Raw genomic sequence first — 25975 nt, 5'->3', positions numbered from 1 at the left:
GGCCTTGCACTGGCATTGGCCAGCTTGCTCAGCACTCATGGGCAGCATCCCACCTACCAGGGCCCATGGACTTGTATATGTCCTGTTTGTTTAAATGCTGCCTAGCCTGATCCTCCTCTACCAAGGGTAAGTCTTCATTGATCCAGACTTTTGCACTGGTCTCAGGTGTCTGGGATTCCTGAGGGAATCTTAGTAGTAAAAACCAAGGCAAAGAAGGCACCGAGTACCTCATCCCTTTCCATGTCCTTTTTCGCCAGGTCCCTGCCCCATTCAGCAGTGGGCCCACATTTTTCTTTCACTGCTGATAGACCTATAGAAGCCCTTCTTGCTGCCCTCCACATCCCTTGCCAGATTCAACTCCAGGTAGGTTTTGGCTTTCCTAACCCTGTCCCTGCATGCACAGGTGATGTCTCTATATTTCTCCTGGGTCACCTGTTCCTGCTTCCACTTCTTGTACAGTTCCTTTTCATCTCTGAGTTTAGTCAGGAGCTTGTTAATCATCCCTGCAGGCCTCCTGCCATGTTTGCTTGAATTCCGTCATGTTGGGATGGACCATTCTTGAGCTTGGAGGAGGTGATCCTTGAAAATCAACCAGATCACATTGACCCCTCTTCTCACCAAGTCCATCTCCCATGGGATTCTTCCAAGCAGGTCACTGAATAGACCCAAGTCTGCTCTCCTGAAGTCCAGGGTGCAATCCTGCTATTTGCCTGGTTCCCTTCTCTCAGGATCTTGAACTCCACCATCTCTTGGTCACCGCAGCCAAAGCTGCCCCCAACTGTCACAACCCCAACTAGTTCTTCCTTGTTTATAAGTTTATATCAGGTCTAGCAGAGCACCTCTCCTTGTGGGCTCATCAGTCATCTGTGTCAGAAAGTTATCATCAATGCACTCCAAAAACTCCTGGATTGCTTGTGCCCTGGTGTGTTGTCCTTCCAGCAGATATTGGCGTAGTTAAAGTTTCCCATGAGGACCAGGGCCTTCTGTGAGGCTTCTTCCAGTTGTCTGAAGTAGGCATTATACTGTTTTTTTTGGCACTTCCATATTTGTGTGCATACAGGTGCCCTTCCCCCAGTCCTGTTTTGCTGATTATGCAGTACATCACCCTGCACCCTTTTCTTGCCAGCCTGGTCTACCAATTCCTCACTTCACTGTGGGTTGTCATCTCCCTGCCCTGTCATGCCTAGTTTAAAGCTCTCTTCACCAGGTCAGCCAACTCTTTGGCAGAGATGCTTTCACTATTGAAACTGCTGCAAATCGATTAACATTTTACAGTCAAGTTCAATAGTTTTTGCACAGTTCATTATAGACTCTGCTGAAATGTATTTCATATATTCTCCATGGCAGCAACATAGATACAGAAGTTTATCTTGGTTCAAAGATTATTGTTGTTTTCACTGTTGTTGTTAAATTGTCCTTCCTCCCTCAGTCTTCTGTCACATACTTAGTACAGTATATTTCTACCAGAAAATAGGTGGAGATGTTAGGAGCAGGATCCAAAATCTTCCAAAACAAGGTGCATGGCAGATTTGTGGTAAGGCAGAGAAGGTCAGCTCAGTTGTAGAAAAAGCAGATATCCCATTCCCATGGATGTTCAAAATACTGTCACTGCCAGGCCACTCCCGATAAGGGCCATTCATTAATACTAGCATAAAATGTCATGTTAGCCTTCTACATTCCTGAAATTACGCATACACGTGTTTGACAGCACTATCTAAAATAGTGTTAAACTGCTTGTAAGTTGGTATTGGCTCTATCATTACAAACACCACCCCCAATTTCTGCTTGTTTTGTCTGGCTGAACTATGGAAAGATGATTCTTGTGCTTAGAAAGTATCAAAACATAGCTCAGCAGGTTGAAACTAGAAATACAGCTTGAAGATGCTAAGAAAATATAGCAGTACATGTTTTACTGCTGTCGTGCAGCAGAGGTGGAGAAAGTAAATGGCTGCAAAAGGGTCTGTATTTCCAACATGTGTTTCCAAAGCAAAGAAGCATTAATACCTTTTTTTTTTTTTTAATATTCTCACCCCAAGACATCCTGCATTTTGTCCTGTTTTAGACTTGTTCTTGCTCAGTGAAAAAAGACTAAGCGGCTGCAAATGAGATCTCTCTGAGACCAATGCCCCAAAGTCCCGCTCTCGCCTGTCCGCGGCAGGGGGTCGCCCCGCAGCCCCCGGCCCGCCCGCTGCGGGGGACAACGCTGCAGCCCCGCCCCCGCCCGCCCATTGGCTCGGCGCGGGCGCCGAGGCCCCGCCCCGCCGGCTCCCGCATTACGTCACCACAGGGGGCGGGGCAGGCCCGCCGGGGCGGGGCGGCGGCGCCCCATTTAAGGCGCGGCGCGGGGCGCGGCCGCTGCGGCGGCGAGTGCGGGAGCGGGCGGCGGAGGCGGCAGCGGGGCTCGTGGCACCGTGAGACACCGGCACCATGCGTGAGATCGTGCACATCCAGGCCGGCCAGTGCGGCAACCAGATCGGGGCCAAGGTAAAGGGCGGGGCGCGGCCCCCCGGTGCGGCGGCGGCCCCCGACGTCCACCGGTGCGCGGGCAGCGCCGACACCCGCACGGGCTGCCGCCGCCCTCGATGAAGTACGAAGCGCCCAGGGGCTGGATGGGGTCCCCCCTCTTCAGAGGCGGCATCACGGCTTCTGCTCCAGTGCCCCCTTTCTCTTGGAGCCACCGCAGCAGACACGAGGCCGGTCCACGCTGTCCCGGGGGGGGCAGTGTCACAGCGAGGCTGTGTGTGTGTATGTATGTATGTATGTATATATATATATACACACACACACACACACACGTGTGTGTGTGTGTGTGCGCGCGCGTGTCCATCCCGGTCTGCAGCCGCCTTTGCTTCCGTTAGGGAACCGTGACAAATGTGCCAGCTGCCGTCGCCCTGCAGCCCGGAGCTGCCTCGCCCCTCTGCAGCCATGTAACCGGCTCTGGAGGCAGCAAGAGAGCACGGAAAACGCCCGCCCGGTGCTCAGAGGTGCTGCTGGCTGTTTGCCTGTAATGATGCTATTACATTGGTAAAACAGCATAGCTTGTCTGGAGGGTCTTAAGTCACTACTAGACAATGAAAGACTGTCAATTTGACAGATACATGAGTATTGTCGTCCTCTTGTACTTACGTGCTCAGGCTACCTTCCTGCCCTCCTTTATTTAACAGCACTCTTGCTAATTCAGCTGCTACTGCTAGGGAAATTCCTCTTCTGTACTGACTCACCATGGTGCAGCTTTCTCCCAGGCAGCTGCCCTTCCATGCTAGGGAGTGGTCAGGGCCACCGCATGGATACTGCGCTGGCAGGCATGACCAGTGCTGGCTTACTGTAGCTAATAATTGCCCTTTTCCAAAAATTTCTTTCAGTTCTGGGAGGTCATCAGTGATGAACACGGCATCGACCCCACAGGCAGCTACCACGGGGACAGTGACCTGCAGTTGGAAAGGATCAATGTGTACTACAATGAAGCTGCTGGTAAGTGTGTCTGCTTCCTCAGACTTCCTTAAATATATCTGGCAAAAGTGCCGGTTCATTGTAGCTGGAATAATTCCTGAACAAGAGCTTGTCATCTACCAGTGACTCCTCTAAAAGGGCTTTGTTTTCAGAATGGCTCTGATAACACTAGTCCTCTGATCTAGACAGTGTGTCTCCACAGTGAATTATGAAGAGCCTGCCAGGAGCACAGTAGCTCTCTGTAAGCCTGGCTGCTGACTGCAGGGCTGTAACACTGGCGCTGGTTCCTCCCACAGGTAACAAGTACGTCCCCCGTGCCATCCTGGTCGACCTGGAACCCGGCACTATGGACTCTGTCCGCTCTGGCCCCTTTGGACAGATCTTCCGACCTGACAACTTTGTCTTTGGTAGGTAGCCGTTGCCTAGGGGTCCCCAGCCATGTGCTCTGTGCACGGGAAAGGCTCGGAGTTGGCATGCAAGCGATGCAGGAGTGGGAGCAATGGGCGTATGGTGTGGGGCAGGGAGAAGCTGAATCGTCCCTTCTGCTAGGGGCACTAATGTGGCGCCTGCTTTCTGCTCTGCCTTGCAGGTCAGAGTGGGGCTGGCAACAACTGGGCAAAGGGCCACTACACAGAAGGAGCTGAGCTAGTGGACTCTGTCCTGGATGTGGTGAGGAAGGAATCAGAGAGCTGCGACTGCCTCCAGGGCTTCCAGTTGACCCACTCCTTGGGCGGTGGCACGGGCTCTGGGATGGGCACCCTCCTCATCAGCAAGATCAGGGAGGAGTACCCCGACCGCATCATGAACACCTTCAGTGTCATGCCCTCTCCCAAGGTGTCGGACACGGTGGTGGAGCCCTACAATGCCACCCTTTCTGTGCACCAGCTGGTGGAGAACACGGACGAGACCTACTGCATTGACAATGAGGCCTTGTATGACATTTGCTTCCGCACCCTGAAGCTCACCACTCCCACGTACGGGGACCTCAACCACCTGGTCTCGGCCACCATGAGCGGCGTGACGACCTGCCTTCGCTTCCCCGGCCAGCTGAACGCCGATCTCCGCAAGCTGGCCGTCAACATGGTGCCTTTCCCTCGGCTGCACTTCTTCATGCCGGGCTTCGCCCCTCTCACGAGCCGCGGCAGCCAGCAGTACCGAGCCCTGACGGTGCCTGAGCTCACGCAGCAGATGTTTGATTCTAAGAACATGATGGCGGCCTGCGACCCCCGCCATGGTCGCTACCTGACAGTGGCTGCCATTTTCCGGGGCCGGATGTCCATGAAGGAGGTGGACGAGCAAATGCTCAACGTGCAGAACAAGAACAGCAGCTACTTTGTGGAGTGGATCCCCAACAATGTGAAGACGGCCGTCTGCGACATCCCCCCGCGCGGGCTCAAGATGTCTGCCACCTTCATTGGGAACAGCACGGCTATTCAGGAGCTGTTCAAGAGGATCTCGGAGCAGTTCACGGCCATGTTCCGGCGCAAGGCTTTCTTGCACTGGTACACCGGGGAGGGCATGGATGAAATGGAGTTCACGGAGGCCGAGAGCAACATGAATGACCTGGTCTCAGAATACCAGCAATACCAGGATGCCACTGCTGATGAGCAGGGTGAATTTGAAGAGGAAGGAGAGGAAGATGAGGCTTAAGTATCTTAGCAGATGAACTTTGTAAAGCACGCATGTGTACTGAATGACTTCTGATAGTGGTGGTGATGAAGCATGTTCTCTAGTTGCCATGTACCCAGTTGTCCTTTCGGCACTTGTAACTTTGAAAGATTTCTCAATGTAACAGTTCTGAATCCAAGCTATTACAGTGTCTTTTTGTCCTTTAATGTTAAGATCACATAAAGGCATGTATTCTAGACAGTGTTTTATGTCTCTTTTCTTTAACACCTCAGTTGGATCAATAATAGCTATTTGGCTAGTGTGACATAAGCTTAAAGGCATGTGAGAAATCCTGCAGCACAGCAGTGCTGTGATCCACTGAGGCTTACTGTCTGTTCTTCTGTTCCTAAATTCTGACTTTATGCATATAAGGACTATGGTCCATAAACACTATTCTCAGTGTATGTTTATGCAAACCTCACGTTCTTTCCTACAGGACTCAAACCTATCTAACTTGAGTCAAAATGGAAAAACAAGTAAAATGGCTAAACAGTAAAAGGAAAAACACCTTGTAACTAACTTATTTTATAACTGAAATCATACTAGGAAGTCTTCTACTTGTCTGTTGAATTCCTCTGCAAAACGCAGGTGTAGATTATGCTTTCCTTCTGGCATCAGAAGCAACCTTAAAAGACAAAAATCAAACTGAACATGTGCTACATTCTGTGAGCATAGATAATCAAACTGGTTGCACTTTTCCTTGCTTTTGTGTAACCAAGTACAGAACCAAAGGAACTCAGTGGTATCCCAGCATACTTGTTGGAAGTTCAGAACTTAGGTTGTGAGCTAAACAACAGCTAAGCAGCAAGCACACTATTCCACATTGAGGCGGATAAATTAAGTTTAAAACCTAAATTTATGATCTGTTCCAGACTTGGTTTCTAGAACCCTTTCTCTTTGTCTGCAAAGATGGTGATAATCCAAAATTCAGGTGAGTAAACTATCTTTTAGAGATGTGAAGTACCTGAGCTGTTTTGCCTCTTTCAGAGAACAGTAGTTGTGCTGGGCAGTGAACATGCCAAAGCAATAGTTTCAAAAATATTAGCTTTGTGTCACTACCCAAAGTAAATTACCATTTGAGTTGTTTCAACTTGCTCCAAAAAGAAGACAAAACCTAAAACTAACACCATCCGTTCCTCCATTAAAGAAGAAAGGGAAGCAAGAAGTTCTGCAGCTGAACTGTAACTTAAGCTATAACAAATGTTTAGAAGTAATATGTATGAAGAAGTTTAAATCTTTAGACTATTAATATTGATGTGAGTGCAATAAGAATAAAATACAATTTGCCATTGTTTTCTATCTGGAAAAAGTTTTATGTCTTGGATATATACTTCTAGCACTTTTTTTCCTACATGAGTTTGGGAAATTCTTAACATGATTTTATTCTGTCAGTTACTGCATGTTTTCAACAGACCATTTTGACTGATACTTTCTTATGTTGCCTTAGTGTCATCTAATTTCTACTACAGCAAGTGGAATTTCTTCTTTTTCAAATTTCAAAAGATTTCTATTAGTGATGATAAAAGCTGCTTTGTCTCAGGGGAAAAAAAGCTATCCTCTGTCAACATATCCAGTTCTTCTAGCACGTTTCTCTGAAGCTCATTAAGTCTCTTTCTTCAAAGACAAAGTAGAATGTAGAGGCATAAACCTACAGCACGGCAGAGGGTCCTCACTTGGCTGTTAAGCCACTGTGATAGTATTAAATTATAACCATACCATGCAAACACAGAATGATGGCATACTCTTTTACCATGACAGAAACAAGCAATGTATCTGTGTTCCAATCAGCAAAACCTTCTTCTATTTTACTCTTAGAAAAATAATTAAGGAAAGAAAAGCTGATGGTAAAAGCATCTAATCTGTTGCTAAATATATGCTAAATTTAAAGTTTTCTTTCTGCTGCACAAAGTAGCATTTCAGCTCCAGTACAACAAGAGAAGAAGGGGACCACATGGTTAAGTATTGTTATATATAATTTTCCAGAACATCATCACTAGTCTAATTTCTTTTCTGATAAGTATGCATAAGGGGGGAGTACTTCAGCATGAAGACATGGAAAGTACAGCCCTTTCAATTTTTTTTCTTTTGTATGGCAACTTCTAACACTGTTTCCTCCTCAGCTTGTCTTCCAAAGAAAAGCTAACTGATCCTCATCTATGCGGGGTTTGTGATGACTTGCCTGAGTCAGTAACTGGAGCAATTCAGAGCTCAGTGAACACTAATGAGATGCTAGGTGTCATAAGCAGGAGATGTGGGAGTAACTAACCAGCAGCGGTTAAAAAAATACTGGCCTGTGACTGTTAGGAAAGCCTCTTGTGCTTGTCTTTTTGTGGCAGACTGTATTTTTATGAACGGGGAGCTGACTTTGAGGTAAATACATCACTCACATTTCACAGAGCAGATGATACCAGTGAAACAATTTCCTACACTCTGCACTCGTAAAAATGGGTTCTATTCTCCTAATTCTCTTCTCTAGTGCTATCCAGTGTGAACGCTTGAATTTGTGTGCAGATCTATGAAGAAAATTCAGCTGGTGAAATCCCAGCTTTTTATAGGAGGCATTTCTGAAGGTCTCAAATGAAGCAGATGCTGCTACAAGATTTTTTTTTCTTGTTTTTTAGAGTTGGGAGTAATATCTCTGAGCATAGCTGTATATTTTTTTTCCTCAAATTAGTTTTCTTAAATGCACTAAAAATTTATTGGACAGTTGAAAACTCAATCTTTGAGGTCGTCGTTCACATCAACATGTAAGAGAGACCATCAGTATCCTGTGCCTCTCTCCAATAATTGGGAATGCTGCTCCATTCCTAGCCTCTAAATTCTGTGTGCTGCTAGATGGGACAGAAATTAGATATCATGCAACAAAAGGAGTGCAATGGCCATAACGGAGAATTTGCTTGCTTGGCTAAATGTTAAGGAATGTTTCTGTGGACAGGTGGAAAGAGGAGAAGGACCTTACTTGGTTTCTCTTGGAGAACATGAGGAAGGAGCTTATTAAAGTAGTAATGCTTTTTATATCATAAGAAAGGGCCTATTGTTCTCAATGTAACTTACTAAAGAAGTTTATAATAGTTTTATCTGTGGCAGAAAGAGCTTGCTCAAACAGATTTTTTTTTTTTTTTTAATACTGACTGTATCCACTTCTTCCCTTCTTTAATGATGATTTGTAGATAAACAATGATATAACTCACTGAGAGCCTTTGATGTTCTCATGAATGTATTCTGCATGAGAGCGTGGAAGCAAAGGGTCCTTCCCACCATGAATTATAAATGTGGGACATTTAATGAGAGGCAGCAACTGTTGGCAGATATTACCTAGGGAGAAAATAAATGAAGGTCACACTTCATTTTTAAATAGTATGAAAGACTGAAACTGAGTCTGCAAAGGATTGTGAACTCCACCATGGTCCAAGCCATTAGCTCTCCTTCTGGATAATGTACAGTTATTCTAGAGAAGTATGTAACCATGACTGTAACTAACATTTCTTTCATCAAAACATCATGCCAGTATTTCACTGAAATGTGCTTCATTGACAGATACTAACTCAGATGGACACAGTGAATGAAGTATTTATGGCCCACATTTTTCCCAAGGTTCACACTGAATGTCTTAAGCAAATACTAGCATCTCTTTCCTATCTTTATTCTTGCTACTCTTAGAGTCTTATGTATGTCCTTCATGGTTTATGCACCACTTTGTTACATTGGTTATCAGGCATCAAGTTATAAGATTTGTTACTTTTACCAACAAGTTAACTTACTATGAGGCCTGTTCTACCTTCCAGGTTCTTTGTTGCCTGTAATGAATAACCATTTTAATACAAATTATCCAAAAACTATTCAGAAGTTATTCTTCCTGTCTGTTCATTTTACAGAATCTTGAGAATAATTCGATGCTTAGCAGTCTTTAATCTCAATAGAAGTAATTTTAATGCTTTTCCTTAAAAGCTTTATATCTCCCTCCCCTTCTTTTTTTCTCATCACTTAGTACCCCAGTTTCCATACTCTTTGGCCAACTTTCCATGCTCTCATAAGAGAATTTGCAGGCAAAACATACTGGATGAGTTTTAAGTTTCATTTTTCCTTGAGCTAGCTTTATGTTCTACTTGTAATCGTCTCCTTACAGTTACCAACACAATTAATGCTTATATATGCACACCTTCCTTAGCTCTTAAGTCATTCACTGGTTTACAGAACTTTCCAGTCATTTGGCTATGTATATTGTCCTAGTTTGCAGTTCCGCCCATTAATTGTTTTCATTTTGAACACTTCGTTCACAAACTTCAAAAACCTGCACAAATGTTGATTACATTTCAGAACAAATAAAAAGTAAATTTTTTACCTAAAGCAGTCAAACTAGAAAATAAAGCTGTTTTGTACTATAATCACTAGATCCTGCTTACTCCAGTAACACAGCCTTGAAAGAAAAGTCTTGAATTTTGCAGCTTTAAGCAGCTTGTTCAGTTTCATTAAATGCCGACATCCTCTTAATGTTTATTTCTTCAAGCAGCTTGCACTAAAAGCTGCTCCACTCAGGGCAAAAAGTCTATTTCTTAAAAAGCATTTGGTGTTGTTGTTTTTGACCAACAAAGGTTTTGTTATCTTCCTCTTATCTCTGATTTAGTTTTCTCATCTGATGTTTTTTATTAAACCCTTTTCTTGTATTCACAATTCATAACCTTTTCTGCAGTGTGATTTAAATTCAAAGGAGGTTTGGTTGTATTCTAAGTTGCCTTCCCCAAGCTAATCCTGGAAAAAACTACGGACTGATAGTTGCTAATATTTTTTCAGCAAATGTTAGGTTTCTCTCAATATCTAACCCAGTTACAGCATCTGGGTAATTCAGCTCCTTGTTAAATTTCTCCAGGTGTCTTCTTTTTCACAAAGTCGCTTCCTTTCAGAGTGTCTGAGGCATATGCAGACAGTAAAAGGATGTGACAGACAGAGTTTCATCAGCTTGGCCTTTGGACCTAAGAATAATCTAGTTTCAAGGAGGTGCTTTCTAGAACATATAAAATAAAATCAGATCATAATTTGTTACATCTCTCTACTGGGAGAAATTCTAGTACCCTGTTGCTGATCCTTTGAAATCCATACAGAAAAATACAATGAGAAAGAATATTTTTCTTGTAGTACCTGCTGCCATTTAATAAATGTCATCTCTTGTCTTTCATTATGACAGCTACAGGAAAATGTATTTAAGAGAATTACAGACTCTTTGGTTTATATACCATATATTTCTACTTTAGGTAAATTAAAAGCAATTTTTCTCTGAATTAAAACAGAACTGCAGGTTATTATCCATGATATCCTTGGTTGCAAAAGTCTGTGTAGAGTAATTGCAGAAATCTTCAGAGATAAACATTTAGTTATGATTATATTATACAGTTTAGCTCTTCTTTTTTGAATTTTAAATACCTAAGCTGTAGCAACAGCATTTTTAAAATATATTTTGTAATTCTGAGTTCCCAGAATTTGAACTTCCTTCTTTTTATACTCACTACATGCTATTCATTTTGAAATAGTGCTTAGGCTCCTGTTTGCAGAAACTAGAATGAACACACCTCACTTTTGGGATATCTTAACAATGTTACAAAGTAGTTCTCCTCTGCCACTGAGAGAGGAGAGGGGAAAATAAGCTTGAGCAGAATCACTCCTGTTCAGGCTGCATAAAAGCGATGATTTAATAATGTAGCTTTGTGGTGGAGCAAGGGGAGAGACTCACCAGCTAATGCTTCCTATAAATGTTTTTTCCTCCTGTACCTTGCTGGTTCTGTGAAGCATCTACAAATTAATTGCTTTACTCATGAGTATGAGTCAGACCCAGCTTTTAATGCTTTTAATGCCATATGCAGAGTCCTTCCTTTTCTGCCTGCTAGGAGTACTGTTAGAGAGATTTTTATCCAGACCTGTCTGCTACTGTAATTTTTTCAGTTTAGCACTGTAAAAGTCTTACCATCTGATTTTTCAGCAAAGCGAGATATTCCATCTACCCAAGCCTCACAGGTTTTTGCAAAGTATTTATGTCCATACATCTCTTCCAGTGGTTTCTTAACCTTTTCACTCCATTTTGAAACATCTCGGATGCCTACATAAAATAACATTGAAATACGTTAAGATCTTTCCAGCAACAAGATATGCTTACCCAGTACTGTAAACACCTAATACAATATGGGTAAATTTTCAAACCTGGCTGCAGATATGTATTTCAAAGTTGAAATTGCATTGAATAGTTTTAAATAAATTCTGAGTAAGGAAAAGGATGTAAAAAAAAAGGTAGTTTTAGTATCTCTGCTAGGTCTCTCTGAGCTGCAAAAGACTCTCTTATTATTATGGTCATGAGGAGCTAAAAAAAGTCAAAGGCCCAACCTATGACTTCTGATGTTTCTTTATGGAGGCCTGCAATAAGAAGAGCTCAAAGAGGTACCATGCATATAAAAAGGACTATTTTTATAACAGTGTGCCAGAAATGGCAATCCTTTTTTATACCCTAGAGCCTTTTGCTTTGGCTCATGGATGGAAGTTCTCCCATGGTTCTTACCAGTATTCAGAGGAAGGAAGCTTTTACTAAGGCATTCCAACAGGCTGACATCATGGTACATTTGCCATAGTCTTAGAGGAAAATAAGCAACTGTACTTAGTAGAGCCCTGTGACTCATGGCATTCTGGCTAAAGCTGTACAAATAATCTGACAGTCTGCTTTATTTATCAGGCTTATCTATTTTCCCCCCTCAAACTTTCAGTAATGCTCACAATCCTGATATCCATAAGGGCCACTTTCACTAAACTATATTTCACTTGTATGTCCTTGAATCAATAAAGCCCAAAACAACTCTGGCATAGCAGAGAAGGTGAAAGAGACTGAAAAGTACTGAATCAGCAAACAGCAATGGATACAACTAGCAAAGTTTTTAATCGGTTTCAAATGGAAAGCAAGGGAAGAGAGGAGGGAGGAGTTAGCTTGTGTGAAATAGAACCTGTCCAGCCAAACAAGCAAGGTAGTAGTGAACGAAAGGGTTGTTTTACAGCAACATCTGTTTGGTAACCTCTGGCAAATGAGTCTGATCATTCCAGGCTAGCTTGTTACTGTACAGCTCTTTCCCTTACAGAATCCACCATTCTATCCTTGCAGCTGGTCTTATTCTAAATAGAAGGGAAAAAGAAAGCTCAGTGTTGAAAGGGCACAGATAGCAAACAAACATCTTTCTCTCCTCCATCATAAGATGAGATGCACTGATGGACCAGTTGTAGTAGGCTTGCACTGCTACTCCATAGGCTCTGGCTACCTGGAAAGAGATGCTGAAGGCGTCAGTCTGCTAAGTAGCCAAAAGTCACCATTCTTGCAGGCACTAACTACAGTCCTTGAAAAGTAAGACTTTTTTTTTTTAAACACTTTAGCTTGTTAGCAGAAGGTGACTTATACACATTTTGTAATTGTTATGTAATAAAACTTCCGTACATATAAAAGCATGTAAAAAAATAATGCAGCACTTTTATAGATCTACAAAGCATTTTGCTTACTGAATTAAAAAATGTAATAATAATAATAATAATCACCGTCATCATAAAAAATGCTATAGTACAGGTGAGAGAACTGCACATGTGCAATATTTACACTCGTAATTTAGCTGAAGCCAGACAGATTCCACAGCTGATACAAATCAAACTCCAGTCACTTAAATGAAACTATGCTAGGTTACATTTGCTGCGAATCTGTATGATTAACTCTTTTAACTTTTAATTTCAAAAGTAAGGAAGGTCGTTTCTGAGCACCTTAGCAGTTTTTGGTGTTTTCCTTCAGAGTGACAAATGGTCAGATTCTGTTTCACACAAGTGTAATAGGGATCAGAAATTTCATGCCTCTTTATTTTGCAAAGGTTTCGTAACTACAATAATGAACTTCAAAGGAATGCAAATTAGAAGGGGATCCTGGGATGTTTACTTGAATGATTTGCTTCCTGAGCTCAAATGGTAAGTTATGAGCTTGTTTTCTTACACTGTGTATTATATAGCCCCTAGAGGCAAAAGGAGTTATATATTAGCCCAGTAATTTTCTGTGGATCTTCTCTAAAGGTTGTGCAAGATCTGAGAAAGAAAATCAAGCCTGGGGTCAGTGGCTTTATTTGGAATTTATTTGTTGGAATTTATTACAGCAACAAAAATTTTACCCACTAAAACTACTGAAGAGCTATTTATAATTTATGCTTTTAACAGCCGTTGGTAAACTGTTGGTAATTTTTTTTAATCCCACTATATTATCTCTGGAGTAATTGTTAGGCAGTTTCTCACCAGAACTTTAATCAATTCCTGTTCTTAGCAACATGGTAAATTTTGTGTTCTGTTACTTCTTTGGTTTGTTATGTCCTCAACTCTGTTTCCACTAAGCCTTAAGATGATTAAGATCCTCAGATCAAGATGAAATGAACACACTTCTTCAATGATATAATTTTCTTCTACTCTTAAGTTTGTACATACCATTATAAATTCTCACATCCTCTTGAGTAACACTGGCATTTGCTCCCCAAACAACCAGCTTGTGGATAAGAGCTGGATACTTCGCAGCTGCAATCAGTGCTGTAATGCCACCATCACTCCATCCCAGCAAAGAGAACTTCTTAAATTTCAGTGCCTTGATTGGTACAAGAAAGTTATATGCAAATCATCAGCTATTTTTATCAACAAATATCAAATATTTCCTGAAAACTATCTGTACAGATTCAAATACAACACTAAAAAGTTGAATTATAGTTAGCTTTCATAACTAGAAAATATAAATTTTCCTGCTTATACAAAAAAGGCTCAGAAAAAGGTCAAACATTTGGAAAATAAATTATACCCTCCCTTCCAATCTTTCTTGGCTATTTACTGAAACAGAAAGTAGTCATATTAGCTGCATTTAAAAAGCCCTATTGAAACTAAGACTTGTTTATTTACAATGGAGAGTGAAGACTTTTTCAGAGAGCATGATGGTGTTAAGAACTCCTTGATTCTCTTGGTATAAAGTTGGCAAAGACTATAATAGTGTTGGATGGTATGTAATACAAGACGAAGATGAGCTTAAGAAAAAGAGAAGTTTAAGACTTTAAAAACAAAATATAGTGATCTAAATTACCGATGCTATTTAGTGAAAACATCTGCATGGTAATGACCAAAAAAATACTTACACATTTGCTATGGGATTGTTTCAAATTTTGGTGCCTACTTCACATTTGCTGATGCTTGTTCCCTAGCTTATAACTGTACACTTTAAATGTTACTTCATGGTAAATTCCAGTTTACAATACTGATACTGAAATATTTCCTTCTTCAAAAGGAAGGCTGTGAGCAAAAAATATGGCAACCAAGACCTTAATTCATTCTTGCTTGTACACTGCTTTCCACTATAATTTGTTTTCTCTTATACCAAAAGCTGTTGTAGGGGGTAACAGCAGTGGCAGGTGAGAGGATTTTGCATGTGTGATGTTCAGTGGGCAGAGGGTGAGGAAGGGAAAGAGATTCAGAGGCAAAAGCATCTGAAGGTTGCACACAGACAACATTGAATGGTTAAACAGTTTTTACAGGTTTGCATACAGAAGCCTTGGTTTGTGAATTCTCTAACAAACAACCACAATAAAAGGTTTCAATGTTTTTTTTTTTAAAGGCAGAGATGATATTCTTTGAGATGAGGTTAAGGGAGATATTATACTTTTGGAGGAAAAAGAGAAACAGTTAACTGAGTTAGTTGAGTTTGGTCCTTGTTGTTTTATTGTTGGAGTCCAGTCCTGCTTTCTTCATTCAGAAGAAGGCAAAAAAACACAGGAAATGAGAAACAAAAGAACTGCAGAGAGATAAAAAGTAGTTTCTAATCTAGAAGCCGACTCCTGCTTGTAAACTTGATGCTCAAGTGAGGCATAGCCTTATCAGTCAACTAGAAACCTGGCAAACATGTACCATTATCAGGCTTTTCTGCTTTTGGCTTCTTCCTTGATACTAGACTTACTTTAGAGTTGCTCAAAATTAGATTTTACCCAGCTAAGCCATAATCAGCAAACAGAAAAAAAAAAAAGGTAGGAAAAAGAAAAGGACATGCAAGGACAGAGCTGACGGCAAGAAAGAGAGCCGTGAATTTTAGAAGCTGATCACAGGCTGGCCCTGGCCTGCTGAAAAAGTAGTCACCTGCAACCACCTTTCAGTATAATGCTATTGAAGGGTATCTGGTATCTCAGTAAGCTGCAGGAGTTGGCAGCCATGCTTGTAAAACTTGGGCTTTTGTTGTTGCTGCTGCTGCTGCTGTTCTCCTGCTGCCAATAGCAAATTATGGATCTCACAGTTGGCTGATGGGTAGAACAGCTTATTAAAATTTTTGTCTATTAAAAACCATCCTAGTTTATTTGCCAGCCCTTCAGCTGAAATCCATTTGCTTCCAGTTCTGTTTCTCTTGTTTGCTAGCCATTATCTCAGTGCACTCTTTGGGTTGTCTCAGTATGTCTTTCCAGCAGGAGTAGTTTAACTTATTCTCTTTGGCCTTCCAAAAAACAATGAGATATAACAAATGTGTTGGATGTGGTGTGCATGCTTATTTGATTGCTTTAATCTTGAACTATTTACAGTATAGGTCTGTACCTAACATTGGCAGCAACCTGAGAGTTTTCAACTCCTTAATTCTGTGGGCAATTTTGTGCTGGCCGTATCCTGTAAACAAACAAAACTGCTTTTGAAATCACCTCCTCCATCCAAGCCTCTGTGAAATGCAATCAAATGATCATGTAGGCTGTCACAAAAATACTTTACAACCTTGAGTTGCAATACAACAGCACTCTGTACCATGGGCTTTCATTGGCTCAAAGGAAGTACACAACAAATAACAGCTGCAATCGATCTACAAAAACTTGGAGAAGCAGAAGCCCATCCTTTCAGTGGGATAGTAGCTCTGAACAATAAGAACATCTTAAATGTCAACACTAATTATCTCCATAATGACCATTTTAATGCCATTGACCTTTGTTAATGTTAGACATTGGGATGGAGTGCAGCAAAGCAGACTTAAAACATTTACTTTTTCCAGCCAAATTCGTTATTTGCATTACACTGCTGTTGTTTCAGGTCAGCTCTACCACAGAACACATACAGTGATGCGGAGCACTGGCATCTCTATCAACCTGCAAAATACTCTGCAGAATTTCAGCTTTTATTATTTCACAGAAGCTTCCAGCAGTCACAGCTCCAACAGAGAGGCCAAAATCTAGAGGAGCCTAAATAAAGGTTCTGAAGGCTCAGATGGGTTTAGTGGTGTAGGCTGTGTATATGTAAACCAATATACTATTATAATGCCCTCTGCATTAGGAGTTATGACAGTTAAGACATAACTTTGCAGGAGTTATGACTTTGTTTTATTCTGGAAATCCTGGATGTAATCATTCCTTAGATTTTGTTCCTTTATTTCATGCTAAAATAGAAGCAAGTTACCCACAACTGCAAGCTACCCATGCTTGGAAAAATTTAAGTAATTTGTTATTATATGTCTATATCAATAAACATCTTAAAAAAACCCCAGGATGTTACATATAATTTTGCTGCCAAAAAATCTAGTAATTTGTTTTGGCAACTTTTAACATTGATAGGTTGCTGTCCTGTTTGATTACAGACTACATGGTTTCATCTTCTTTGGGGATAGCTTTGTTTTCTAATCTGCATTCATTAGTATTTGAAGAGAGGCAGAAAAAGGGTTACAAGCATTTAGACTGAAAGTTTGTCACCTATCCATGGCAGCATCTTTATTTTCTGTATTAGCATAGCAGAATAAATTGGTGATTCAGGAGATTATTTCCATGGTTAGAGAGCAAAACAATATCTTTATCCTGATTCTGCTGTCAGATCTATTTTGTTTCACTGTGTAGAATACTCCAGGAAGGCTGCATTTTCAATTTCAAATGGTTCTACGAGGTTACTGCTCATTACAGAAATACAGTTGGATTCACTGCCTGAATCTTGTCTCATATTTTTGGAATTTTAATGCTCTGCCAACTTTCTTAACATGGCCAAAGAAATTGTATAGCTTAACATAGTAAAGCAAAATATTAGTTAAAACTAAACCGAGAAAATAGTGTTAGCACCTATATGATGGAATCATTATAAAAATCAGAACAAAGGAACATAGATTTGAATTGTAGAATTCTGTAAGATGGAGAAACGATGACAACTTTAGGTCATATTCTTCATAATCACAATAGTTGTTTTAGTTATTAAGATCTGGTATGATTACAGGAATTCTTTGATTCCCTGTACAAATTATGTCAGTAATAGGCCTTAAAGTGCAAAGTGTCAGCTTAGTTTTCAGGATCAAATGTTTCAGATGAAATGGGCGGCTCAAGGCAAAATGCCAAGACTCCATTAACTAGAAATTTTTCTAAGAACGTTTCACTACTGTAATCCCTGCAGTTAAGCCACTTAGCACAGGCTTTGTTTTTTCATACATACCTTACCTAAACTTTATATGGTTCTTCATTGCAAACCTCTTAGGGCAGGGTATTTTGGAGTCAAAATGTATTGCTTTATAACTAATTTCCACTGCTGAATCCCTGTATATTGTAAAAGAGATGGAAGAATGAAATATTTTCCAGAACAGTGTGTATCTGCCCAGTTTTAAGCCCTCATTTGTATGTTCTTCTATGTAACTTGCTGTCTGCTGGGGGGCTATATACTTAACAGTACTTTTCTCTCCTCCTCAAAGTTTAAAGAAAAACAGGTTTTAGAAATATATATATTAATAACAAAATCTCAGAATAGATTTACCTGCATAAGATCTACAGCATCTTTTGCATCCCTCTCAAAGAAATCTAGAGGAAAGTCTCGAGATGGAGGGATGGATTGTCCATACCCCCGAGGATCCCAAGCAACAATTGTGAAAAGCTGCTTGTTCATAGACTTAAGCTGCGGTCCAAAATCGGTCTGACCACTCCCTGAAACATCAACATTTTTCAGTTAAAGTAACCACTCTTATACATATATAGTGTACACACTATAAATGGGAAAACTTATATCTTAATTCTAAAAAAGACGCTATCTATCAACTGAAATATATTTTATCTCTAATTGTAACCGAGTATTGCAACTCTCGGCCAGGAAGTACCATAATAAAAAGCTTTTTAGAATATTTGTAATACACTTAAAGCAAACTATTTCTAGAAGGCCTGCAAAGCTTATCAACTATTGTGCTCTACACAAATGCTTTAACACAGAATCAATAACTCAGTCACCTGGAATCAGCCAGGGTACAGATTTATCTTTAACAGTGATAAAGCAGTAGGATGGCCATTGCTGTTCATCTGGACAGCACAGATGAAACTTAGCTTAATGGAAAGCTATTCTGCTGGAGTAGAATGATGTTTAACTAGGCCATATTAAAAGTTTTGGCTAGGAAAAGTGCTGAAGGATGGATTAAAATTCGAACTTTTCATTGAACAATCTAGAACAACTGTCTCCTTCCCTGTGAAAGGAGAGGAATATCCTGACTTTAGCTAAGAAACTTGTGGTCTGTAGATGAAAAGCACTGTGTGATAGAGTTTCTTATTGATAAAACACTTTAACAAGACTATTGGTGCTTAAATTGAGCCTTAAATGCTTTGTTGACTGAGGAGACAGTGGTGACATGAAAGCACAAAATTCTAACGTCTTATTTTTCTAATATGTAAATTGCCAAATAGAAGTCAAATATAGCAATTTTTTCTGATGCAGAACTGTTTCCTTTATTAATGGCTCACGCTTTCAAAAGATGAAAAAATGAACTATTCCAGTCTAGAAAATGCTATTGCACTAAGCTATCTATGAACACTAGCATGAAGGTAAGAAAACTACAATTTATTTCTCATTTGGATTATGGTCATGTGTTAACAGTATCAACATTACTGCGAATAAAAACTGTTCAGCTCTAGTATATCATATTTGAATGATGTAAATCAAATATCAGAATGACTATCCATAATTATATTATAAAGGCTGTTTAAGGGCATTTAGGATTTGTACTTGGAGGAATATGTCCTCAAGTATCTCCTCCCATCTCATCAACTGGTCCAAATGACAGAAGAGGCTGTATATAGCATGTCATGATGAGCTGACTACAGACTGATATCAGCTTTTCTCCCTTGCAATACCAATTAACATCTACAGTCAGAAGCAAACTCTCAGGTTGTTTGAAAAAAAGCAACGCAGAGTGATTAATATTAATCATGTATTTTTAAACAGGCTTTATATGAACTTCTTCACTACTCTGCACATGCTTGTTATACTACATTTTTTGGAACTTAAAAAAAATCCACAAAACTGAAAGCACATCCAGATGCTGTGTCTTCTTGGTTTTCTCAATACTTGTCCATTTAGAAAGAGAAACATCATTTTATTTTACCATATGTTATTAATAGTCTGGAGACTGATTAATTCTATTGACCTAAAAGCACTTACCTTGTTGCCAGCACACTTATTAGTCTGTTAAAATTGTAAGTAGTATATAATATTATTGTAAATTTAGTATTGGTACAAAGGGAGAACATACTTGATGGTCATAATTTAATGCTCACCCTCATATGTTGCCCAAAAATCTGAGACCATGGTTAATAATGGTAAAGATACTAAGTCCTAACTATTAGTGTTTGCAATAATGCTAACTGAGCAATTGTAATATACAGATAATAATAGTATTACCTCAGAACTGAAGAAAGACAACATTCTATTTAAGGAGTTGGTATTGGCAACAGGATTATTAGTTTAAAAAGCTGTTAGAATGAATTGGTTAAAACATATTACTCCTAAAGCACCCCTAGCATTAACTTTTTCGCCCTCCCTCTGAAAATGACTTGAAATAAAGAATTACTTCATGTAAACTTGAAAATGTTGCTGCCGATAAGAATAAATGTCTCCTACTCTTCAGCTGTGAATGTTCTATCACTTTGATCCAGCAATTCAGTTAAGCATGAGCACAACTTCAAGCTCAGTAATAGTCCTACTGACATCCTGATATGAACAGCTAGTAAGTTTGAGTGGTTGTGTAGTACTGAATGTATTACAAGAATTCAGAAGAAAACCTTGGGTTAATTTTAAAAGGTTGTTATCAAAAGCAGTGGTCTCATCAGCCAGCTATCACATAGCTAGCAGAATCTGTTTTCCACCCCTAAAAGCCACTGAGAATTTTAACAATGTCCCCACGAATGAGCGAAACATGAAAACACATTTTAAATCAAAAAGCCAGTCTCATCTGTGTCTTTTTCACTATGAGAGTAAACCACAAGTGCTGCAATATGACTATTAATTCCATTGGAAGGCACCTAGTTTCCAAAAAGGAATGCATCATTCAGCCTGTGTAACAAATATGGCTGATCTGATTTTTTTCAATACTTTGCACCTTGTGCAGCTATTTTCCACCTGGGCTGGACACCCCCTGTGCACAGTCAGATCCAAAAGGTGTGAGTGACTATGTAAGGCAGCAGAAATTCAGAACTAATATGTTTAGGTATGAGGTGCTTGGTGAGACAAATAAAATCTTTAAAAACAATTTTCTGGTTACAATAACTCTGCCTTAACTTATCTTTCATGTGTAGCAATTCCTTTTAATGATAATGCTTCATAATCAGGTGTTAAACATATTACAAAATAGTTTTGCATAATCTAGCTTGGGAGCAGACAGGACACAAAAGAGGTAGTTGCCCCACAGAGATAAGACAAAATCTCCAGACCTAGCATTCCAGGAAGTAGAAGAACTGCATGGTTTCCTTCTCCCGTTTGCTGATAATGCAGGTGGACTCCATTAACTTGGATTTTGGCAGATGTTATCGAAGTACTGGGGACAGGGAGAGAGAAAGGAAAACATGCAGAGAGGAAATTCTCATTACTACATGCTCATTCAAGGAATATAAAATGATTACTTTTTCTAGATATGAAGGACTATACAGTGAAACTTATCTGGGTCACTTGCCCTTTCATGAATGCACAGAAGAGGAAATAAAAACATGACTGGAGCAGAGAAGTATTCAATATGTCACTGTTAGAGAATATTGGACTGAAGCTGTCTAGAATTAATCGCTTAGCATAACTTGCTTAGCATTAGTAGCTAAATTTGCTGAAGCCTTAGGCCTCAGGCTGTGAATTTTTACCTAGATAAGTAAAAGGGGGCCCCAGAGCTGGTTCAAGCTGGAGGGATAAAGAAGTTACACGGACAGCAGGAGTAGCCAACCTTGAAGATAAGCAGCAGCCTGCCTAGAGACAATGAAGGGGCCCAGTGAAGAAGGGGAAGACCCCAGACCTAACCATTACTATTGGTCCAAACTATCACTTAAGGGGTGGGGAATTTAGATTGTAAGGGTGTAATTGCCCAGGGATTTCTTTGTTCGGGGTCCCTCTTCGGAGGCACCCAGCTCAAGCTGTAATTACCGCACGTGTATCATTAAATTTTATTTCTCTCCAATCTGACTTTGAACTTCTGCCTCAGCAGGAACCTAGGGTCGGACCCTGTTATGGAGGCCAGCGAACCTAATAGTTTCCACAACATCACCACTATGTAATATTTGTACCTAGGTTTCACAAATGCAGTTAAATGGCTTAAGTCAAAGGGGACAGCGCGGGGGTGTCAGGACCATACAATAAGGTGAACATAAAAGCAGCTTTAAATGGCTACAGTAAACTGTTGCAAGAAATATATTAGAGGCTAAACTTCATTTTGTCACAGAATAACTTTCAAAATGGTGGTTCACCTTGTTATTACTGGTGTTCACCTTGTTATTACTAAACTGAACCTCACCACCTGCCAAAGAAACCACAATCTATTGTCACGGTTCCTTACGAACCAGAGGTTCTACAATGAAAAACATCTTGCACTGAGATGAGGCTGGACGGATAGGAGAAGAATGTGACAATAATAATTATGTCAATGTAACCTCAGCAGGAGGTAATGCTTAATTGGAAAATATCGTGTGACAAAAACCCTAAAGAAGCATTCTAAATGGAAAAGTGTAAACCAGCAGGGTTACAGAAACTGACACGTAGGACAACATCCTCCCTTAAACCTGTAAATTAACCTTGCAATACAAAATAAGACATATTTGTAAATGCAAATAGTTTACCTGTGATACTAATTATAGATACAAACTCCTAGTGAGAATACAGAAGTAGCATATATTGAAAGATTCTTTTTAACAGTGTAAATGATTGCATCTGGTCTCCCAGTTAAGTTTGTGGCCTAATAGTTGCAGGGAATCTTTTTACCAGTCTAACTCATTTTGTTTAAAGGTGGTAATGTAATATGAATTTTCCCAATTGATTGCCTAACAGCTAAACTTCTTTCACTGCACTTCAGTTTACCTGGATTAAATATTCTTGCTCCACTGAATTCACTCAAGTACAGTGAAGTACAGAGTAAGCATAGTCCCACCCACGTAGAGTTTAAAATCAAGGATTTAAAAGTAAAAAAAACACTTAAATCTTTCTCATAAGGCAATTGAAAAAGAACACAGCTTGTGAGCTCAGGTTCCCAGTTCATAACAATGGCAGATAAACTGCAGAACTTGTTCAACATAAAGCCACTTGGATTTTACATAAAATCCTTGTCTACATAGCATACCTAATAATGCCACATACTAAATCAGGGCTGTGATTTTGCAGAATAGGATCAGCTCTTTCCACCTGTGCAGATTCAATTTGAATATTGAAGTATAAATGCAGATCTATATTTCAGGAATACAGGCCAGACATCAAGAAAGCCATTATGTCATTAAAACTTCAGTGAGTTTTGCTGAATTGTTATGGCAATATGATTCAAGTGATTAGTCTGGCTGTATTTTTTAACTTATTTTAAGTACATACACCACACCGGATACAGCTATATATTTCACAGCTAAGCAAATTCTGAAAGCAGCTTTCAGATACGCTTTCTTAACCTCTTTTAAAATATCTGATAGCTTTGCTTTTTCTCTCTATAAAAGAAAATACTTTATTTTTTCCCAGTATACCATCTTTTAGTTTGCTCTTCATTTCAACAGGTTATTTTATCATAGTTCTCATCATAGCAATTGAGCAGCTCAGTTTTATTATTTCTAGAAATACCCAAGGTTTTTTGCTTCTGAAGAATAAATACCAAAAGCATGCCCAGTTCTGAACAAAACAGAAATAATCACCACCCTGCTACCTTTTTTTTTTAAAAGAGGTAAACAAAGTGTAGTTTTCATAGACAAGAGAAGTAACTTATATTCTACTTCCCTGATTCAGATAATGCTAGTTTTTTTCCATAGCTCACCCTTTTTTTAGGATTACTTATTAACATCATGTGTTCAAGAATTTGCTGAGTTTGTGATGCCCTTCTGTTCTTGGATCACATCTGAGTGTAAAGTCTGATGAAATAATGGAGTTTCACATATAGAGTATTTTCAATGCTTTCTACATTAAGAACAAATGATTGTTGTTTATACATGCTGAGAAGCTGTACTGGAATTGGCTACACCTCTTGCAGATTTGGTTCCAACCACAACAAATTTCTGTGAATGCGAAATCACTTCAGTATGATTGTTATCATGATGGCTTCACTTCTGTAAAGTTTTTTTTAAAGACTTCATTTTTCAGTGGTTGGCGTAATCATGTTTGCAGAAATCATGTTTTAAAACAACCAGTTGTAACTGAGGTAGTAGTGTTAAGGTTTACATCTCTTTGAGGAGCGGTGGTACATACTGCCTGTATTCACCAAGACAGTGCAGATGCAGAGTATGCAGGTGCAGAGGGTGATTAAACCTTGTGCTGTGCCTTGTTGGAGTCCACACTTCACCTCCGAGTCTGTAAGAGTGTAGCTTAATCTGTGAACTACATTTCTGTTCCAGCTGTGTTACAAAAACAACCTAATCTTTATCTCTGTAAAAGACATTATGGTATAATGTCTGCTTTCCTTAACAGGATCTGCATAATAATCAATATTACTTGGCTATTAACCTCTCTTCTCCTTCTCAGACTTTCTTTCATACCATTTCTCTTTGCAGCCCTGACCTTCTCCAGGAAACACCTTATCCGCAGGTACTAGAGAAGCAGTGGCATTTAGCAGCACGTCGTGCCTTGCAGGGGGGAAAGGGACTTGCAGAGCGGAGAATGAGAGCGCCAGATGAAAAGGGGCCGCGGAGCCTTGCAACAACTCCTTGCAACAGCGGGAAAGCAGCCAGGAGCTCTTCCCTCCCCCAGAGAAAGACAAACCTCCCCGGCCAAATGCAAACCCGGCGCCTCAGGGTACTACTAGCGTCCCCCTTCCTAAATCCACAACGTGCACCCCCTTTGCCAAAACACCTTGCCCAGCCCTCCCCCACGGTCCCTTCCGTGACGCCCCAAACCCGGCGGGCCCCGCCGGCAGCAGCGGGGCGACGGGCGAGGAAGAAGCAGCTAGTCTGGGGGAAAGAGGCAGCTGTTTTTTTTACCCGTAGGAGGCGGCCGGTCCCCGAGCCGTGAGCAGCGCAGCCCGGAACAGCCCCCGCAGCGCCTTGCCCGCGCTCCGCCAAGCCATTTTGCCGGGCCGGAGCCCGCAGCCCGGCTCCGCCTCCCCCCCGCCCCGCTCCTGGAGCTGCTGGGCGGGGAGGCGGCTCCTGCGGCGAGCCCCAGCCGCCCGGTGCCAGGCCGCCAGGCGGGCCTGGGCTCTAGGGTCAGCCCCGCTGAGGGCGTGCTCCGAGGTTTTGAGGGGTGCCCGTGGGCTGCAAGGCATTTTGGGCACCCCGACCACTAAAAGCCACCTGACGCCTGTAGCCACCCACGGCCCCTGAGCTGTCTCGCCAGCCACCCTGAGTCACAGGGACAAGGAGCATGGAAAGGTTATTCCAGCCCAGAAGTCAGGCTGGGCCCTGTCCTTCCTCAAGCCTCAGGGAGCGTGTATGGGTGAGCCAGGACAGCATGCTTGCTCCCACACCTCCCAAGGTGCCCAGGAGTTCAGTGCCTGTCTGTGAAGGGAGCAGAGGCTGCCTAGATACACTCTTTCCTTCAGTGTGCCATCTAGGAAAGGGTGGAGAGAACAGCAACTGCACAATGTTCAGACATGCTACAGGGTGCTAAGAGCCAAAGGGTGTTTTTCCTCTCAGTGTGTGCAGCAGCAATTCACATCCAGACCATCCTAATGTGAATTTAGTAGTATCCAACTGTAACGAAGGCAAAGCACCCCGAGCACTTCACTCATTCCCAGCCATCCTTCACCAAGGCCGGTAGCAAGGACCAGGCATCATGGGGTGATGAAGGAGGCTACATGGGGTATGAGTTGGGGGGGCCTCTTGTGCACCTCAAGCTCAGAGGCCCTCTTTGACTCTGGAATGGGAAACGCATCATCTTTAAGGTGCAGAAAAGCACAAAAAGGGAGGCAGGGTGCCTCTCTGGTCCCAGCCAGGGAGCTGCAAAGCCCCCCAGCTTCCTTGGGGGACGGAAATGCCCCGGGCCAAAAGGGCAGCCTTGCCCTCATCACCCCCGCCCCAATAGCCGTTCAATGCAGGCCCCCTTCCCTGCTGAACATGCGCACAGCGCCTCTGCGTGCGGAAACGCAACGGCCAACAGCCGCAGCAGCGCAAGGCGGGAAAGCTTCTCCTTTGGAGCTCTCTGATTGGCGGCTGCGGTTGTCACTCACGGCAGGACGACGTGCCGGCAGCCGTTGCTGAGGGAGGGGTGTGGCTGTTCTTCCTTTGCGTCCCGCCCCCTTCCCGGTGGGCGTTAGCAGCTTGCCTTAGCGGGGTGGCGGCTTGGTGGTTGGGCTCAAATGGAGAGAGCTGAGGGTACTGGTGTGAAGGGGCACCTGCTCCAGGATAGGGAGATATGAGGGGTAGAAGAGGGATCCGTCCACTCTCCCATCTGTTTTCACCTCACTCAGAGAAGAGGGGTTTCTGTGAGG

General features: G+C 41.5%; 2 protein-coding genes across 2 annotated transcripts; one reads left to right on the top strand and one right to left on the bottom strand.

Moving 5' to 3' along the window:
• The first annotated feature begins 2355 nt into the window (after positions 1 to 2355).
• On the top strand, positions 2356 to 5315 carry LOC106483932 (tubulin beta-1 chain). The gene is made up of 4 exons (XM_067290791.1): positions 2356 to 2484; positions 3363 to 3471; positions 3747 to 3857; positions 4040 to 5315. Exons 1-4 carry the CDS (start codon positions 2428 to 2430, stop codon positions 5098 to 5100), a joined length of 1338 nt encoding a protein of 445 aa, XP_067146892.1. The 5' UTR covers positions 2356 to 2427; the 3' UTR covers positions 5101 to 5315.
• Positions 5253 to 24670, bottom strand: BPHL (biphenyl hydrolase like). Its single transcript, XM_067290792.1, has 7 exons — positions 24531 to 24670; positions 20823 to 20926; positions 17890 to 18056; positions 13594 to 13747; positions 11075 to 11206; positions 8310 to 8433; positions 5253 to 5743 (listed from the first exon to the last, which is right to left on the bottom strand). The coding sequence occupies exons 1-7, from the start codon at positions 24614 to 24616 to the stop codon at positions 5656 to 5658; spliced, it is 855 nt and encodes a 284-aa protein (XP_067146893.1). The 5' UTR covers positions 24617 to 24670; the 3' UTR covers positions 5253 to 5655.
• Between the last annotated feature and the right edge of the window lie 1305 nt (positions 24671 to 25975).

The sequence above is a fragment of the Apteryx mantelli genome, chromosome 2 (assembly GCF_036417845.1).
Source record: "Apteryx mantelli isolate bAptMan1 chromosome 2, bAptMan1.hap1, whole genome shotgun sequence".
NCBI lineage: Eukaryota > Metazoa > Chordata > Aves > Apterygiformes > Apterygidae > Apteryx > Apteryx mantelli.
The sequence above is the reverse complement of the archived record's forward strand: the minus strand, read 5'-3'. Positions and strand labels throughout refer to the sequence as shown.